The sequence below is a fragment of the Myzus persicae genome, unplaced genomic scaffold (genome assembly GCF_001856785.1).
Source record: "Myzus persicae strain clone G006 unplaced genomic scaffold, MPER_G0061.0, whole genome shotgun sequence".
Classification (NCBI taxonomy): Eukaryota; Metazoa; Arthropoda; class Insecta; order Hemiptera; family Aphididae; genus Myzus; species Myzus persicae.
Window position 1 is genome coordinate 151,981 of NW_019102076.1, and position 21,991 is coordinate 173,971.

The 21,991-nt window shown below is 26.1% G+C and overlaps 1 protein-coding gene across 4 annotated transcripts in view; it reads left to right on the top strand.

Moving 5' to 3' along the window:
- The window catches only part of LOC111031141 (glutamate receptor ionotropic, NMDA 2B), a 161,714-nt gene that overhangs the window by 118,709 nt on the left and 21,014 nt on the right, over positions 1-21,991 (top strand). For all 4 annotated transcript variants that reach the window (XM_022310960.1, XM_022310959.1, XM_022310962.1 and 1 more), the window contains exon 2: positions 19,747-19,925. In XM_022310960.1, coding sequence (XP_022166652.1) covers positions 19,747-19,925 — 179 coding nt within the window. The remainder of the gene's footprint in view (positions 1-19,746; positions 19,926-21,991) is intronic.

Genomic DNA, 21,991 nt, shown 5'->3' on the forward strand with positions numbered 1-21,991 from the left:
CTATTATGTTTATAATTATTATTTTATCTGTATTTTTTCTTGATATTGTGTTTTTATTCCTGTTTACTTATACCACACAACATTTAATTTTAATTTGCATTTATATTTAATTCTATGTAATATAACCATTATATATTTTAATAAAAGGGAGTTAACGCTTTGATTTTTATAAACAAATAAATACATTTCTATTAATATAACTGTAATATCTGTATACCTAACAGTAGTTCTGAATTGTATATTATGTACAAAAAATCAAACCTGGTTTTTGAGAATTATTTAATGTTAAAACGAACTCTGATATCTCAATAATAATGTGAACTCTGATGTATGAAAAAATCATAAAAAAAAAAACCATTTTCCATGAATATGCTTTTTATACTTGCAGGACATTTTGAATATGAACATTTTTGTTACAAGAAATAATCATTTCGAATTCAAAGAAACGATATGGTTTACATTGACATTTAGCCTGGTATTTTTTTTTTGTTAAGTCTGCAGTGATCACGTTTTGAAGCAAATAACAAAAAAATGATCATCAAATAAAAAAAAGCTGAACGTAGTCCATTCTTCAGATTCTAAATTGGGTACGATGTTAGTTTAAAAATGTTATAATAATAATTGGAATTTCTTAATAGTTTTTGAGAATAATACAAAATATCAGTGACATTTTCAGCATACCATTTAGAAATCATATATTATAGTGTAGTAGTATATTATTAATATGTAGAGAAATCACTATGACTTCCATTGAGTATATTGGTGGATTTATCAAGTATAACATATTAGAACGCATACGGCAATATACTTTATTTCAAATGACATTATAATATTTTGATGTTTCGTGGTACTTATACATTTATAATACATTACTATGATTTTTAATTGGTCTAATATGTTGTTTAATATGTTCATTTCATACCGAGATTAATAATCATTAATCGATTTTAAAACTAATTTGAAATTATCTGTGTGCCTACATGAAATTTAAATCTATCATATCAATAGCTATATAGTTAAACTCTAAAATACTGTTTACATTTCTGTTCAAACAAAATAAGCTAGATGTAATAAAACATGGAAGTTAAATAAATATCCGAGTGCCGGACTATTATGTGTTTTTACTATATTATTGCTAACTGATTACTTAAACCGGCTTCACTGATGGAAAATATAAAACCGAATAATCGCAAAATGATTAAAATGGCTCACCGAAAAACTGGTACATTGAAATATACATGTGCCCTCTTTTTTCCGGTGAACTGCCAAAAATAGTAATAGTCCAAAGAATGATGCTACGACATCTTTGGAGGGGAGAGTCAATTGAAGGGGGTAATTTAGAATAACACTGATACAAATAATTCGTAGAATTATTCAAAAGTTGTGTCAAAAAAAATGGAAAAGCAAAATACAATGTATTTCCTTCTTACCTCCCTCTGTTCAAAAATGACAAAAAATGCGTTGGTGTGACACTTTGTGGAGAGGCAGGTATTTCCAACCACTTCATAAAAAAAAGTGATAATAAGCAAAAGTTTCGTCGAAAAAGTGGAATAACAAAATATAATGTGAGCTCTCCCCTCTCTTCAACTGTACAAAAATGGAAAAAAGAGTACCATATTAGGACACCCTATGGAGTATTTAAAAAATGTTTACGAAACAAAATTCTAAAAAAAGTTCAATAGTCTTGACAGGAACATACTATACACAATTTACCTACTATTTTAAATATAAACAAGAATAAGGAGAATGATTCACATAATTTAACTAAAAAGGTACCTATATATCTATATCTTTAAACACAATATTATTTAAAAACCTGTTTTAACTAAAGACCTTATTTTTTATACTTATTTAATTTTTGTTTTCCATGTAGTGGATCATTTTCATTTGCATTATTGCATTGTATACTTTTACTCAAATCTTTATCTAATTAGTGTGTTTTTGTATTTAAATTCTTTGGTCCACATAAATATTTTACATTTTTTTTCGTATGTCCTTTATACTTAAAAACATGTGGTTATATACAAAATAGCAATGAATTTCAACTATAATTCACTTAATATTTTGTTTTAAAATTGAAAATTAAAGGTTGTAAACTAGTAATGAATAATGATACAGAAGTTTGATATTTTAAAAACTCACCAAATAAGTTATAAATATTTACCCCTAGGGGATATCGTACGAAATATATTTCACTACTTAGGTTTTAAAAATTAGTTTCATAAATACCAAAACCCCCTTTTCTTTCACAACTTTTATTTTTATCGAAAATAAACATAAAATAATGATTAAAGGAATGTGTAAATTTTGAATCTTAATTTATTTGAGTAAGGACTTAATACAAATTCACTTTAATAAAATTATAAATAATAGTAAGAACATATTTTAATCAGCCAAAGTAATTGAATTCTATCTGAGCATCCAACCATTCCAAACAACATTATTATTATTGAAAATGTTTTGGTTTGCAACTATTTAGTGGAAACCATTTTTGTATGAAGTAATTTAAATGTAAATACACCCTCAACGACGTACAAATAAAAATTGTTGTTATATTATGCACATAAAAAAAAATGCTGATACTAAATTCGGATAGGCTACTTCATCGGACGTGGATCGTGGATGGATGTATTCATATTTTTCAGTAATGCTCTTGACCACTACTCTTGAAATCTATTTAAGACGAGGATAGCTTTGCTAACACAAACATCTCAGGGGTTAGTTTTAAAACGCTTGATATGCACTTATGTATATTCCTTCCATTTTCAAAAATTCCACGAACATTTTATAGAATCTCAGAAGAGAATTACATCAGTCCATCTAATTGCTATTCTTGAACCGCAAAAAACTGATGTATTCTTTTTGAGTCATTTTACTAGGTACATATAAAAACGCATGAGTACCTACGTATGAATATTATTTAAAACAATTTTTCTTACTGCTTATACAGAATATTTTATTGTGTTACTTGAACAAAAATATATTTTGAAAACATTTTCACAAAAATGCATGTAAATCTAGAATGCATGTGTTGACGTATTATAGTGAAAATGATTAGGACGATAAGATAAGCTAGAGTTGTACAATACCAATGATATTCAATAATTCCAAAGTAACTTATAAATAGTATTATTCAGATGATTTTTGAATTTTCTAAATAATATTTATTCGACTGAACTGTTTACTTACTGCCTATGAAGAATTATTTTATATAGAGATCATTATTATGTAATCCAATTCGCCATCCATGTTCGACATTCGGGATTGTACCAAATCAAATTTATTGCATACAGCATTTGTATATTTTGGTTTCCGTTAGGTATCCCAATATATATACAATAATACTCTTACTCTGCAGCAAAAAAAAAAAATGATTTATTAAAAACTGTAAAAATATAAATTTATTACCACTTCTCCTCGAATACTATTAAAACTTATGGGGAGATCGATGTGTATCGGACTTTAGTGGCCCGTTTCCACGGTACGGTCGTATATACTTTCAAAATAACTACCAAAACAATAAAACATAATGGTACACTATTAACACCATGCTTATAGAAATGCGTATACATTTTATGTACTGTATGACTTTAAGAATTTGTTCAATATCGTGACCTACAAAATGATAATCGTATTGTACGCGATGTGGTATTTTATTTCCCTCAAGATTTATAATTTATACATGTATATACACCTACATGTGTATACTGTATGTGTATAATATATATCTATATATTAAAAAATAAAAACAACTTTTTGTGTCAAAACGTATTAACTTTTTGTTATAATGGGCGTGGGCAGTGAACTGTAGACAGGCAGCTCACCTGCTCTCATTCAACTTTTGATATTTTTTTTGAAGCCCAATTTAATTTAGTACTAGGTGTCTAGGTACCAATCATAATATTATGATTATAATAATCTATCATGCTATTATAATGGTATTGCAATCACTTATTTTGTAGCAAATAAGAGAAATTATAAGTTTTAATTTCTTATTTCAGTATATTAATTTTAAATAACTATACTCTATAACTATACTCTATTAGTTATCTAAATAATATACTAATATACATTAGTAATAGTATTATTCAAATAAAAAGTAAATACTGTTTCGTTCGGTATTTTTTATTTCAAGCGACTATTAAAAATTGTGAAGGTTTATGTTTAAAAAAAGACAAAAAATATCGCTTTGTTGTATGTTAAGTGTCGATTGTACATTAATTGAACCTGTATATTAAGTAGGTCACTATAACGGATATTGTTAAATTTGAATTAAATGACAAACCGTTGAATAATAAGAAATCTTCTGTCAGCATATATTTCTGAGCATATTGTATCATTATTCGTCCATTTTTGTTTTTATCGATTATGCAGTTGTTATATTAATTTTTTTCTTCAAAAGTCACATATATTACCTGTCTAAAAAATATTATGACATAATTGTTGTATTATATATTATTTTTACCTATAAAATATAGATGTTATTAAAATATAAATCAATACTGACAATCCATTGAACTATTTCAACAGCACCAATAATTCATTATATACCAGTAAAAGTTTTAAATTTAGTCTAAAAATTAAAAATTACCTACATAATAAATATAAAATGATAATATAAATAATATAAGAATATTTGAAATGTCTACGGTAAAAATTTTTATAAAGGTAAAAAAAAGGCAAATATCTCGTGTCGTCAAGATACTTTAAACTTTAAATAATATGTGTATAGAAAAAAACTCAAAGGTATTTTTGATATTTTTATGTTTTTGTAAGAATAACTTGTAAAGAATCGTATATTCAATTGTCAAGTACTTTAACTTACAAACAACTCTAGTGGCTTGGTGAGGCGCGGTCGTACGATTAATCTGCGGCAACACTCTGATCGTACTTACCGGCCGTCGTTGCTAGCACTCGGATGGGTGACCACCCGGGTTTTTAGCAACACATACAAATAAGTGTTTCAAATCAACCGTTTCCCCTTATAAACAACTAATGGCTATAGTTTTCAGGTTTTGGATCAAGAAAAAAAAACTACTCTGACCAGTAAATGTCAAGCGTCGTAAACGACTACAAAAATTAAAATATTTTAAAAATGGTTCAATGTCTTGATAATGTTATTATACATTTTTGTTAAAATAGTCTCTAGAATTATTTATTTTCGGGTCTTAACCTAAAAACAAAATACATTTCTCATGACCTGGTGTTATCCAAAAATGCATGTTTTTCTTAATTGTTTGTTGTATTAAAATAACTGAAAAATTTTTATTTTCAAATCAGATTCTCTAGTAGAAATTATTCTCGAAGATGAAAACTGTACATTTTACTTTATCATAAGATTGATAATAGACATAGAAAAAAAACATCATTCTTAAATCATTCATTTCTAGATCCAAAACCTTAAATATTAAACTCATGTTTATATATTATTACGACTAGCTGTGTTACTAGACTTCGCGCAGGTTAAAATAATTAATAAACCTTTCTATCATTTTCCATTATGCTTTAGTTGAATTTAATAATATAATGCTAACACAATATTTATTACAATGATCCATTTTATAAATATACACTACTTAATTCTGGAAATATGTTCCTCGCATGTGTTTTCATCAAAATATGTCCAGATTTAAGAAATCAAATCATTAAAGTTGTGTTCAGAAGTATTTGATTTTAAGATTTGTTTTTTTTTTTCAAATTTATCCCAAATCTTTTTTCCATTTTGCCACATGTCTACTAATTATAATAGTAATATAATCTTTAAACAGCGGAAACCATTTAAATAAACAAAAAATAACTTTTTTTTCATAAGTCAAAACTAAATGCATGGGAACGCCAACCTACAGCAATGTATAGGGGTTGACAAAATAAGCTCTAACCACTCCCTGACTCTCAAGATATTATCTTTTTGTGTAACTTTTATTGAAAACAGTCCAGTATTTTTGAGTCTATAGAGAACAAACAAACAAACAAACATAACTGCATATATATATACATGTATATATATATAAATGTATATAAATTAATGTATGGCTCACGGCTATATGTCTCTTATGCCTTCTTACGGCTGGACTGATTTTGATGAAATTTGTTCTGTCTCTTTGAGTCGTTAAAAAACAAACAGGGATATTGGGATTTACGAAGAACATGTTTGTCCATAAAGGGTCGCTGTTGGTTATAGGAGAAATAATTAGTACAAATAAGTTTTTTTTTTGTTCAATAATAATGATTACCATTGGTTAATCAAAACATCAAATCGAATTTTCGCTCATCGGATTGTCCACAATCAAAATACAAAAAAACATATGATTCATATACAGTTGACATTTTTTAATGGGCAATGAAGTGCACGAGATCAACTAGTATTTAATACATATGTCAGCTATAATGTATTCAATAATATGTTATTTTATTAAATTACTAGTTATTCTATAAAATTCCTAAATATTATGCTTGTTAATGTATAAATACACGGTTTTACTAGATAGTTAATATAATATAGAATTCCAATAGGGTTTTCACTAATATTATATGAAACTTATAGTCATCGTTAGGTAGATAACTTGGGACTGGAGTAGATAACATACAATATTTATTGCCGTTGTCATTTTATTTATAAAAATAATAAGATAAGATAATATTGAACTACAAAATTCAACATAGACTAGATTTATTCTTGTGACAGCGTACTTCAACTGAACGTCTGTATGACCTCTAGTTAGTTTGATAATTTTCAGTAATATTCTAATAAATTGACTTGATATAAATTAACATTTATATTGTATACAATGATTTAGGGAGTGTTTGACTTAGTATTAATATAAATTGATTTTTTTTCTAATTTGTAATTTATTTAACACTTAAATAATTCTAATAAATTGACTCTGTATAAATCAGAACCGCCTTTTAAAAATTAATATTTATATTTTAAGCATAGATTCAATAATAGTTTTAAATACACTAACTAAACCGTTATTGTTAGTTTACAAAATATCTAGTTAGTACGTAGAACAACTAGTTGAAGTATAAGGGTAAATAATTTAATACTGAATCTCAAAAATTGTATTGACGTTTTTTATTGAACTAAGTGACTTTCTTAAAACTATTATATGTAAAATGATATCTTACTTATGTAAATATCTATTATATAAAATATATTTAAATGTAATAACTCATTAACACAGTACAACAATAGGGTATAAAAATTAAAAAATGATGATAAAAACATTATTTAACCAACATTAACACTCGCGTGGGGGACAACACATTTTTAATACAATAATAAAATGCTCAAATAATCCAAATGATTTACATACAATGTAAAATTAATAACAAAAAGCGTACCTACTACATATTCCATATTATATTTTTCGTGTAATTTATTTATTTTTTAATGTTATGTTTGTAGAAATAAATATAATTTGCATTTGTTTTTTATTGTTTCATTTAATTTTAGTTAGTGTTTTACATAAAAAATTGTATTTTACTTTTATCAAACCCAAACTAAAAAATTTTGGGGTTTTATGAGTATAATATTATAATTAATATGATATTTCCAATTAAATAAAAATCATCATCTATCACTCAATAACCGTCAATGTTTTATGCTGGTACTTGGTAGTTGTTGACATAATTTTAACAGTATTCTACCCTTTGGTTAAAAGTTTAACAATAATTTACTATTCATGTTCTATAACTAATAATAACTATGTTACTCCTTTTGATGTATAATCGAAACAAATTAGTATGACAATATTAACTTCCATGGTTTGATCTGAGAATACAACATATATTTTATAGTAGGTATCCATACACCATGTACGTGGTGATCTAATAAAACAATTTATTTATTAAATCTTAAAAATCCATATTATGACATGAGGCATCTCCTTAATGCTCTAAACTTTATTTTAATTAAAAGTATGCATCAATGTAGTATTGTTAATAATATATATTTTGCAGGAAGTATTTTATTTTATTAATTCATATTTTTAAAAATCGAAGAACAAATAATATTGCATTAGTTATGTATTATTTATTTGAAAATAAAAGGAAGGTTATTAATATTTCACAGACATGATTTAATAATTTAATATTAAATTAACTTTGGACATTTAATACTTCCAATTAGGGCCAAAATATAAATGTTGAGAAAAGACTTTGACAAAAATGTGTACTTATGATCACTTATGTATTTTTTTTTAAATATTTTTCTCTGTACATTCCAAAAATATACATATAAAAAAACAAACACTTAATCAATACTTATTAACCTGTGAATGGCATCGATTCTTTGTTGTAAATGATTAAAGAATTTATCGTCTCATAATATCATAATACAATATTTATATACAAATGGAATAATACATAAACCTAGCATTATAGTAAATAGCATTAGTTTCTAAAACATTTTAGAATTACTATACATTTGCCGAACGAAGAAAGAATATTAAAAGAAAATATGCATGTTCTTTAAATGTCAAGCCCATAAAATGGCTCCTACATAATGTATAAGAAATATTTGGTTATATCAATATTATTAAAATATATGCTATTATGCTTGTCTATATTATTATGCCACTATATTTTCTCTAACTACTGAAGTATGCAAAATGCTTAAAACTAATAAGTTTCAATCGTAATTATTTAAAAGTTATCACTAAAATTTCAGTGAAATATGCAGAAAAAGTGTTTTTTGTAATGCGATGGATGTATTCTTAAACGAGCGTGTGTCGGACCAGATTTAGCAAACTCAGCTTCCTAAGTTATGTGCAAACGTGTCAGGTTTCAAATCCTGGTTATAAATTATCGTATTTCTGGGTAAGCACTACTAATAATATATCAATGTTTTTTCTAAATTTAATATAGGTAGGTAATACCTAGGTGTATTATTTAATGTGAATATGTTTATACACGTATCATGTTAAGTAACATACTATTCAGTTCGAAAATAAAATAAAACACAGTACGTACTAACTTATAATAATAATAAGAACTAAGCTATAATCATCATCTCGGATCGTCTTATTTTAGAACCACCTACTCTAGTCATATGAGACATACCACCATTTTATGAAATATGGTTACTGTAGTCCTAAAAACTGAGAGTTATTATTTGATCCTTATGGATGTTAAAATTTGATTTTAAAGTCATAATATGACTTACAAAATAAATATTTTATTTTTTGATTTAATTTAATAAAATATTATAAAGCTAGTCTATGTTTAAATATACATTTTTCAGATGATTTTTAGTTTTTTCTTTATGATTTTATGATAGTCGGTTCTGTTGAATACATTTCACTGAAATCCTTTTTTTTTAATTTTAACTGGTACATCATATTTTATCAAAGAGATGAATAGTATTAACAATAATTATAAAAAATATATATATTATATTAACTAGGTACCAACTAGCCATTTCGTGGGATGCGCAAAATGTTTTCAATCGTCATCAATTGAATTAATGTGCATTCTATTTTCTAAGAAATACCCAAAACTCCAAACTAATAAACTAACACTAAACAAAGTATAAATAAAATATAAATCTACCACAGTCAAAGTTTGAGTTATGAATATAAATGAATTTCATGAATAAGCAGACTAACAGAGTATATTTTCTAACATGAAAAAATAGACATGCATGACCACAAATTATTTGATAAGCACACAATTTTCGTGATTTTAACGAATGTTGTCAGACCATCATAAAAGATTATTATTAATTTATGCCAACATTTTTTTTTTAGAATTTCACTAATAACAACTTATGAAGAAACTTATAATATTAAACTTCATGTTTTTAATTGATTTTTTTAGTTCTTACATAGCTTTTAAGAGAATTTTCAATTTTTACTTCTAAACCGCACCAATTTTATTCACTTTCCGAACACAAGAGTTAATGAAGTTGAAAATCAAAGCATTATTTCGGTTATTTATGGAATATCGTGTACACAGACAAAAAAATAATAATAAAAACACACATCATTGTAAAATCGATGCCATTCATCGCTCCATTCGTCATCCAAAATAAGCTTATATATTATTATTAAAACAATATTATTATTGAAATTATCTGAACAATTATATTAACAATCTTAATACTACTATTTTAATTATGTTGATGTTTAAAAAGTTTAAATACAAATCTTATAATTCATATTCGATAAAATATTCTATTTTTCCTTGATAGCTGAAGTACAAAAATCATTGTAGTATTATAAAGCAATGATATTCAATGTCCTATTTCAAGTTACTCAAGAGGTAGGATACTCTACAATAGAAGTTTATTTATGGTGTATTGAAAAACCTCTCAAGCAAAAGTGATTTTTTTCGATGTAACCCGAACAGAATTTCAAGATATCATAATATTTTTTTTTTTTATTATTAAACCCACTTAGTGTCAAGTTATACTCATATCAGTTATATGTTTCATAATATATAAAAAAAAGGTCACACTAAAACATATGTACTAGATACATGATATGCATATTACAGTTCATTCTACTGTTCGAACATACATGCAGCCAAAGTTATTAAAAAAATATTACCTCCTAGTGATACAAACGAGTTTGTTTTGACTTTTGAAATAATAATATTACAATTATTAATACAATAAAAATACGTTTATTTTTAATCATAATATATGAATATAACAGATACCATAACTATTCTATTAAGATTTTAATTTTGATTGCATTGTTTGGAATTGTTCAATTTGTATGATAATTATAAATAACATTTCCAATTTAAAACCCCTTAAAATCAGGTATCGAATTTAAAATAACCTATCTCAAATAATGGAGAAAAAAAGAATACCTCAAACTCCTCAACAAGAAATGAATGGTTATTATTAATATATTTTTTTTTTTTTGAACAAAATGCTTCAACGGCAATGGTTATTAGAGTACAGTTATTTAATTACATTTTTCTTTTTTTAAACAATATTTTTTTGGTAAATGTGAAATGAATATATTATAATTAAAAATCAAAGAACTAAAGATTATACCTATTTTATTATTTTTCCATTATATTTTTAATAAACAATCTGTCACACAAATTGTAAATACCTAATATATTTCTGGAAATAACATTTATATACAATTATTCTAAGGAGAAATTAATATCCATATAACAAGCACGGGGTGCACGAAACGGTGTTAGGTAATATCAATATTTTTTTCTGACAAATATTTTTAAAATCGATTTTAATTTTATTTTTATTAGTTAGATGTTCATATTTATTATTACTTATAATGTTTTAATTACCTAATTTAACAAAAAATAAATAAATAAACACTAGGTTGTTTGTTATTATGATTCTTAAAAATCGGAGATAACCAAATTTATAAAACTAATTTATGTAAATATTTTAAATGTTTAATAATTAAATTGCATTGTGAACCTATTACAAATGTGTAAGTTTTAAAGGTTTGACAAGATATTGGTCGAAATGTGTACATAGTCGGTGTACTGTTATTTACACAGACAAACACTGTGAAAATCCTGTATAAAATATATTTTAAATAAATGTTTACAATTTCATTCAAAAATTAAACAAATAAAAGTTATTTCTGTACTTTAAAAACATAGCTAGTCCAATATAGTTATTCAATGTTTCAATTATTTTTTTTCCATACATAATCTAGAAATTGAAGCTACTATATTTATCTACTAAGAACATTAAAATATTTAGCAAAAATAAGAATATAATTGCTTAATTTAAATATCTTAATTACAAGAAGAGCCGTATACATTTTAAACCAAATTTAACAGAATCTATTAAATTATATTTTAAATCTTTAAGACAAACCACTTTTTACATTTTTATTAATTACTGAATTATATTCTATTGTATTATTATTTATCATTAATTCACATAAAGTCAAGACAATTTTATTTTTCATTATAAAAGCCACTAGTATTCAACTTCGATTACTTAACGCGATTACAGAAAATACAATTTAAATAATGTTATACAATTTAAAAAGTTGTACTCGCATCATTAGATATTTGATTAAAGTTTGGTAAACAATTTATTGGACTATGTGTTTAATGTAGCCACGAAGGTACGTTCTACAAAAACCAATTTTGTTGAATACTTTTAATGATTAATACAAAATAATGATGTATGAATTAAAAACAAAAATAAAGCTCACATACTTTTCAAAATACATAAATTTGTTTCTAAAATAATAACGGCTCAATAATAATTCAAATACCTTACAATAATTTAAGTATACGATTCAATCACAGTGATATTACAAGCACATAGTACCTATTATACATATTATTCATTCAATAATTCAATACAGTATTTTTTATTTTATTTGATTATTGTGTTTTTTCTTTTTGAAATAAGTGGTGACTGACTGTGTTTATTCTGAATAAATAATAACCATTTTATTGAAACATATAGTTTTGAAAAAATTGTAAAAAAAACTAAAAACGTAATTGGTGTGTGTACTGAAGAGCCCAATATTATTATGTAATTTGATAATGTAGTATCCACATTAAACAAAAATTGAAGTGAAATAAGATCATTGCTTTTTTTACCAACTATCCTGCTTATCTTAACATCGTATATCCTTCATTTTTTTTTTTACATTATGTTTTGAACGCTTAAGCCCATATTTCACATTTGTCCAATCAATACTCTATAACCTATACAAGGATATTTCTAAAATGATATAACATTACCTATAATCAGGTTAAGTTTCAACAATGTTGTGGAGACCGTATATGTCATGGCTTTTGAAAGCCTTTGGCATTGTTGTTGGTGAAAACGATTAGAATGCATTACCAAATAATTATAATGTAATTACAAACATGGCATGAGTATTCGTGTGATTAGAAAATACAACAAGCGGATTAATTAATGTTCAATGTCTTCTCTCGTCGGATGATTACGATATCTACAACCCAACAAAGTAGGTATAGTCTTTAAAATCTCTTTGCAATAATGTTCATACTACTTGGGATACTTTCTTTTTTTTGTGTATCGCCCGAACATAACCAACTGTGTAATCACGACCTATGTCCCGGGGTCAACGAGTTTGTTGTTTTAAAATAAATCGCACAGTCCTAATTATTCACCGCCGGGGTAACGCCATAATTACAATTTTGGATTCCATTGTTCGTATACTTTTTTTTTTATATATTTTTTATGTGCTTGTATAACAAATCCCTTTTCGACTATACGATATACCTACCTACTACACGAAGGTGTGTAATATAATATATTATATTATTATACGGACATATAAAACAAAGAGCCATACCTACCCCGAACTCCCTGTATATATGCAACGGACTATATTCCAAAACACGTTTTACACATTTTGTCATCGTCTAAATGTGTTTAATGCGCCGGAAAATCGACCAAGATTCGCTAGCAGTGATAATAACATGCTTGCCTTCGTGTCATGATGCAGCACGTTGGGATTACACGACGAACAAACACAAACACACACAAGCCTAACTGAAATTCTCCCAACGAATGGGTGTGAGTGAATGGCACACGACGCAAAAGTCAAGTGCGCGTTGTTGTCGAATTGATTTAATTCCGTAATAATACGGTTTTAATGACATTATTATTCAGCCGCGTCGTAATCTCAAAATGATGATGGTTTTACATGAAACGTACTATAATAAAATATGTATACCTATACAGAACGCTGTGAGTTTGTGTATGCCTTATACCTTTGTCTACTATTTCATTACTTTCAACGGCGACGGAAAATGGTGGACCGGAGGATACCAAATGATCTAAGAAAGCCCTTGTAAATTATGGAGTGCTTGCATTAAAGATTTATACATTACGTGGTGGTAAGGACGCTTCTCTGAAAAATCACTTGAAACCCGACTGTCTGTGTGCATGTGTGTACGTATGAGGATTAAGGACTTCCAGAAACGGGAACAACAATAATATTACAAAATATTGTCTTTTCAACGGAAATCAAAACGCGATAATACGCGCTCAAATGCACGTGTACCTTTACAGTTTTAGACTGCGCATCACATTATTATGCTTCGTACACTCGAATCGTTCTATGTTCTTTTCAAATACCGTAGTTGAACACAATACTGCATTACGGTGACAGTGGATATGCAGTTTTAAATCTCACGTTCGACCCTTTGCCTCATTATGGTGCTAGTGTAACAAGCACGTGAATTTGACTTAGGCTCCTCCTCCCCGGAGCCATCAGACAGTCATTGTATTATAACGCCAAATCGATAAATCCGGAAAACGAACCGTAGGTGGTTCCAGATGAGACGATGAAAATACTTTATTTATATCTAATTCGTTCGCGTTCAAAACAAAGAAATTATTATGCGCAATAGGTTTTTTTTCACGCCAACAGTTCCGTGTATTGCCGCCTCACATCAAAGACGCAATCGAAATAGTTTATAAAAGTTTACTCGCAAATTACAGAATACATAAAAACTATAGCAATATTATTCTTCCCGCTGGCACGAAAAGTATTCTTTACTTTTACAATTCAGCAATTTGGCCGCCGTGAGCTATATTTTCGAGATATCTGTTCATCGGATATTCCATAATGATGTTCCGTATCGTGTGATTAATTGTATATTATTATGTATTTATGTTCCAAAATTATATACTTCCTCCATGACCGGTGATTACAATACTCATATAGCAATATATTTAGTAGATATTCTTGGTTCAAAGTTGATGAACAACGAACCGTGTTTATGTTAAAGCAATTTAAATTAGTTTCCATCTAATATGAAGAATTTGTTGATTTTAAATGAATGTGTACTTTTTAATTTTTTTATCTATTACAAGTGGTTTTTGGTAACCGCATTTCACAGTTTCCCACACATATATTTTATACAGTATTGATAACATTTTGTTTTTTTTTAAATACTTCTACAGTTCTATGGACAGTAAATAATACAAGTGAAACAATCGTTTTTCAGCTGAAAATTAACTGCAGAAATTAATGTATCTACTTTAGAAGATGTATTTTTATTCGATTTTCTCTATAATTCAAAACATGAACTAAAATACTTCGAAAAAAATGATAGAGAATTTAAGTCAAAAGTAAAGCTGTTTTTCACAATGTATTGAACATTTTTTAGGAGTGAACTGATCTCTTTATAGTACCATTTTTTGAATGTAATGATTTATCGATGCTTTCAAATGTAAATACACCCGAAACAGTTGCACACCCGACTTCAGCATCAACACTTTTTTTTATAGTTTTAGTTGAGTAAATTTGTATTATATTATTTTATGTAGGTATGACATTTTAAAATCGATGGTCCGTGTCAAGTGCTTAGAACCTTTAAATAAATTTTCCAGGAACATAATATTCCAATTGCCTCAAAATAATATATTAGATCTGGGACCTAATTTCTACATACTTTATATTATAGGAACTTACTTAAAATATGTTACCAATTGGCGCGTTCAACTCTCCTCTCTTGTACATATTTATTTATTTGAACGCAAGATATCTTACAATAACATATAGAAATAAATTCTTTACCTAAACTAGTATTTTAGAAAACATAATTAGTATTTTTTTTTATGTCTGGGACTTAAATAATTTTATAAAGTAATATAATCCTGTTTTTTTTTTATTTTTAAATTGAACTAATGACTTATAGAAACTACAAACAGTTCATTAAACCTAGAACTGCAACCAATATTTTGTACATTATTATAAATTTGAATATTTGCAATTCATTAATATACTATGCCTATTTATTTTTTATATATATTTAGTAAAATATATTGTTCAAAACTTTTTAATAATATAGGAGCACACGAATGACACACCCGACCTACATTTGTTCAGATAAATCATTTTCAAATTGATTCTCTTTAAAATGTTGTTTTAAAAACATTCATTGACTTAATTTACAATTCCCTTCATATATGACATTATTTTATAAGTCTAATTTTCCTGAAAGAGCAGCTAATTTGTGAATTAAAATATTTACAAAGCTTTTATAACAGTTTTTTAACTTAGAATTTTGATATTTTTAACTTTACCCATAAAGCATATAATTTAATGTTATTTAAAGCACCTGAGGTATTTTACACAGAATATTTACAGTTGTATAAATAAATAAACAATGTATTACATTTTACCCGAGTACTAAGAAAAATACATTATCTCTTTAATGTATAAGTTTTCCAGAAATAATAATTTGTTTTTGTAATAAAATGTTTTGTTAAACAAGAAGACATTTAAAAACATAAAACTGACACATATGAAATAAAATAACATCTCCATGTACATAAAAATATATTTGATATTCTTTTGTATGATAAACTAAATACTTTATATTATCGAATAATATAATACCTATGTATTAATATTGACATCATTGTAATTTTTTTTTTGATATAGCGAAGAAACTAATCATTTTAAAAGTACCTTTCAGTCTTACATAAAATAGTATATGACTACCTTCTATAATATTTTAATTTTAATTACAATGTTAAGATTGCTAATTTTATATTCATTAGTCATTAATATTATTTTTATGCGAATTACCTAATGCAAATTCATGGAGCGCTAATGGCCAAGCTGTTAAACCGGAAGAAAAGTATTTGTAGGGAAATATAATAAAGTTTTTATTTGTAAAACTAAAACACTTTCCTGGTTATCTAAGAACTTGTAACTGTGGTTTCTACACATACATAACATCGTTTCTTCAGAATCTAAAACGTGTGGTTTAAAATTATTAAGGAATGGTGACTAATTTATTTTAATATTATTGTATTAAAAACTATTAAACTGATTTGCGAGAAATAATATTATGATTTTCGTTTTTAAATTTACTAAAAAGGTAATTTATAAATAACAGAATTTTCAGTAGTATCTAATGTGATCCTCGTTATATCTCATTCACAATTTACGGTCTTCTATCAAGTAACTCAAATTTACTCATTGTACATAATATTTAACTACACATATATGTATATTGTAGTATATATATGAGTACCTGCTGTAGATATTATTTTCTAATATACAAAAAGTCCATTAAAAAAATTATAACCCTATGTTCAAAGTTAAAAAATAAAACTGTTGTTTGTTCATTTGTCATACCTATTATATTTAAAGTATAGTTGTGGCACGCAAATATATATTATGATATAATACATTTGTTATTAAATTTGTCTCGATTTTTGTAAACCACTATCTATTTATCATTAATTTTTCGTTTCAAATATTTTAATTGTATCGCTAAACATTTATAGATAATCATGTCTAAAGTATAATAAAGCATTGAAATCTAATAGAAAGGTATTTTCATACAACAAGCACAATTTCAAAATTATATTAAATATATTATATGTTTTATCAGATATACGTATTGAAGTGATAATTTAACATAGGTAAATGAACATGTTTCATATATAATTGGTTTATTAATTACTCATAACTTTATATATAATATAGGTATGATGAGCATTTTTGAAAAACTTGTCTTAGTTTAACAATTTTAATTTAAAAAGTTTTTTTGCTTTTAATTAGGCACTTATAATCTATATAATATAATATCGTTGCATGCTTCATCGTATATAAACATCACATGTGATAAATATAATGCTCATTTTCATTATTGCTTTTCGCGGGGCCAATATGAGAAGGAAAGAGAAATAAAAATACGTGATGTGAGTAGATAAACGTCCAATATAATGTATAAAAATGTTGGAGTGGCATTTATTCTACTCGGGAATCCCATCCATCGTGTTTCACATTTATTTTAAGATTTGATAAACTTTTAGATGCTACAGTTGCTTTGTTGAGTAATAAAAAATGTCTTAGGAGATTTTCATTCCCATTTTGATAACAATAATGGTTTTTAACGAAATTTAAAGTAAATTAATATTTTCCAACTAACCATGTTTTATTTTCAACTTTTAATATTGTTTGTTCATAGATCTTTAAGGTTTATAACGAAAACTCGTAGGCATGACTCAAGTGCAAATTTTTCTTTATCGTAAAAATCACGAAAATGTGAAATTTTTAGTTAAATGTGTATGTAGAGATTTGAAAATTGTCACCACTATGTATATTATAATTTATCATCCAAAATAAAACGTCCAAAATATTGAAATTAGTACTACGTTTTTTATTCTATGAATCATATTGATTACACAATTATTTTATTATGTATTGAATTAAAAGTTAAGAACAGATAGTATTATTTAACGATATAGTATTATTATATTCATATATATATATACGATTTGTTGTTAGTGAAAATAAGTTTTCCTAATAAAAAAAATAAAGAGCTATTTGAAAAGAAATAAATAAATAGTAAAATATATTTTGAATTATAGAATAACACATCATTTCCACTCATAATCGTTTTTAAGTGTTCAATATTTAGAATTCACCATTCAGTTAACATTTAACACAGCCATTACAGAAACCTACTCAATGACAAGGTATACTCCAAACTTATAATACAAAAGTTACACAACTTATCTGGTTTTCTTTTGTTTGAACCGGACGTAAATTAAAGAAGTGCTCATGGATGAAGACACAAAAGCATAGCTCAGGAAAGATTTAAACGGGCCAAATTCCTAATCCCTAATTTCTTTTATCCTGCTTGCTTCCAAGATATTCGCAATATTTAGTCTTCGGTATTTGAATCTTATTAAAATTGTTATTTTCATTACGCTTTACATAAGCATTTTACAATTTTGTTTTTGTGTTTACAGACTTATGATCAAGAACGTTTTGTATTAAATAAGTTACCAATAGAACTTATTCCTAAAATTCATATATTTTTTTAATCCTTTAAAATTCACAATGAAACAGTTCTGTAAAAATACCGATTCTATTCAATCCCAGAAAATAAGCCATTACCTCTAATTGCCTAACCTATCAGAATGAACTACAATATTATGGTGATATATTATATGAGACAGAAAAAAAACGAATCTCCTGTTTCTGAATATCAAATGTGCGGCACCACTATAACAATCAATCACAATATATTTATGAACGCAGGCAATTTGAAGAGCACAGAAAAGAAGGAAGCCAATATAAGATATTTTATTGAAAAAATCGTAGGCTCTGCTCATTTGGAAAGTGAAAATAATACCATTAAATGCTTTACAATTTAAACTAATTCAAATACGTACATATAATCAATTATATATAAATATGATAGGTTATACCTACTATAATTAATAATATTATTAGTTAAATCATCATTATTCATTATTATTATTAATATTATATTCAAAAATTCAATCTCGTTATAAATATTTAAGTATATATCAACATCTATTCAAAAGTCATAAGAACTAAAATATTGTTTAGTGTGTGTCTGTGTGTCTGTGAGTGTGTGGTGTTATTAAATATAAATTGAGATCATCACATACATTAATTTTAATCGCAACAGCAAAAAATCAAATAATAAAATATTAAAAGAAGTATAGATAACACGTATAAACACCGTTTATTTTAATTCACACAATTTTTGAATGCATTGTTTTAAAATTAAGACACGTCAGAAAAAAAAATATTCCGAAATATTAATTGCATACAATTATTTTCAGCTATCATTGTTATTTTTTATGGATTTTCTATGAAAACTAGAAACAATTAATCGACTTGAGAATATGACATTCGTTACATATATAATCAACGTTATTTTAATCTAACAGAATTTTAATATAATCTTATGAATTTCAATAAATTAAATTATATATTAAGAATTAATTCACTGTTTTTTTCTATGTTACAGCTATATTGGATTCGTTATGCAAAGAGTTTCTCAATATGAATGTGTCTGCGATTTTGTACCTGATGAACTACGAAAAATATGGTCGAAGTACAGCATCAGCGCAGTATTTTCTGCAGCTGGCCGGATACTTGGGGATACCAGTAATAGCATGGAATGCCGACAACTCGGGACTTGAACGGGTAATAACATTAGGATACCTAGTTGAAAAAAAAAGAATGAAATATCACTTAGAAAGTAAAAACTAAAAAGTTATCATGCTCATGTACGAAACGAGAATTCAGGAACCGTGTCGATGAAGGCTCAACTCTTAGTTATGGTTTTCAGTTCTCACTGTACGTACCGTACTTAAGTAATAGGTGATCACACTCTTATCGAAACACTGCAGTGTACCTACAATATACGTCATTTAATTTTTATAAAGTTTTCCGAGCAATGTTTAATGTCACATAATATACAAAACGTAAGATATTTTAATCGGTCCATATAATGGGCTAAATAATTTTCTCTACGAAACAAAATAAACATTGAATTATTATAAGTAGGTACTTTGGAAATTTATTTTTAAGAGCAACTTCAAAAACAACGACGACGTTTTGAACATGGTTTTGAATGCTAAAATGGATAAATATGAAAATACATTGAAATTATGAATTCATAAAGCAGTTTAAAAACACACTTTTAATAATTTCAAAAACAAATCTTCAATGATAATAAATTTAATATTATGCTTTGATTTTATAATAATGGTATTAATAGGTAGGTATTTATTCATGTTTTACAAATGAAAATCGTAATATTTAAAACAAATAAACAGACAATCATCATAACTTATAATAATCTAATAAGCCTATTAGATAATATATTATGTTAAAAAAATGTATGTGATTTAAAATATTAAATAATTATAATTCTACAGTTTATAGAAACCATAAGTCAGTGCTATGGATGGTATACCGATCATAATTATAATTATACATAATATTTAATAATATATAATATTGTGTAAAGTTTTTTTCATCGTGATTTTTACAAACAATTAAATTAAATACATTATTTATCCATCGAAATATTTAAACTTGATTTGTTGGGAATACAAATAAATATGTATATTTATAGGGAAGGAATTAATTTAAAATTTGCTTTAAAAGATAACCGATTTTTTTGTTTTAGACGGCATAAATGTATTAATTTTCTGCCCTTTCTAACTACATAATATTTATCTTGACTCTTAAAAATGTACGATATCGATAATCGAATATATATATAATTATTTATTTTTATGTAAGAATATCAATATTTTAATAGAACTTGTTCTACTTAATGTATTCGTTCATTACAATTAAAGTATAGTAATTTATTATTATGATACATTCAATTTAGGACTGAGAGCTTTACGCTTATGTCATGTCAGTACAGTGGACAATCCTCTACTAACCTTATCGAATAATATCTACAGTGATGATAAATTAATAATTTAATAATAATGTCAACTGCAGTTGTTTGGATTTAAGCATATAGAAAAACATAAAATATATTTCAAAATAAATGCCCAAAGTGTGTAGGTTATCGATTATTTTTTACATTTCAATTTGTAACAAATTAATTTTAAGAATAAAAAATTGTTTTATTTTAAATTCCATATTATTATACCTATATTTGTTTTAAAATATAGGCAATTCATTTTTTTTATGTGTTAATTCCATATAGGTACCTATATCAAATAATGTTATAAATATTACACTGTTCCATTACCTATACGTATAGGTCGATTATTTCGAAACAATGATCTGATGAATACAACATTAATTTTTTTTATTATTTATCTGAAGCATCGGCAACTATGGCCAAAAGCATTTTTGTTAGGGGTTTAAGGTTGGTTGAGGAATACGTGTATGTGGAGTGATGATTCAACACTAAAAACACGGCTGATGGTAACCCATCCAGGAACTAGTGGTGCAAGCCGATGCTTGATCTCAGAACACGTTATTGACTGAAGCAAACCACTAAGCCACACTAGGCCCCACTATATTAATTAATGCATTTCTACACTAATTCTAAATATTTAAAAATCTTGATAGGTACTTATAATTTTTGCAGTGTTTGTTACTAATTCCATTTCAATTATCATCAGTTTGTTGAAGTTTTAATTTTAATTTGTAGAAATAACGATTGCCATGTAAATGAATATGTTCCTCAATCATTTACTGTCTGGTCGAGCATTGGAAAATAAAATCAACTCGTAGAA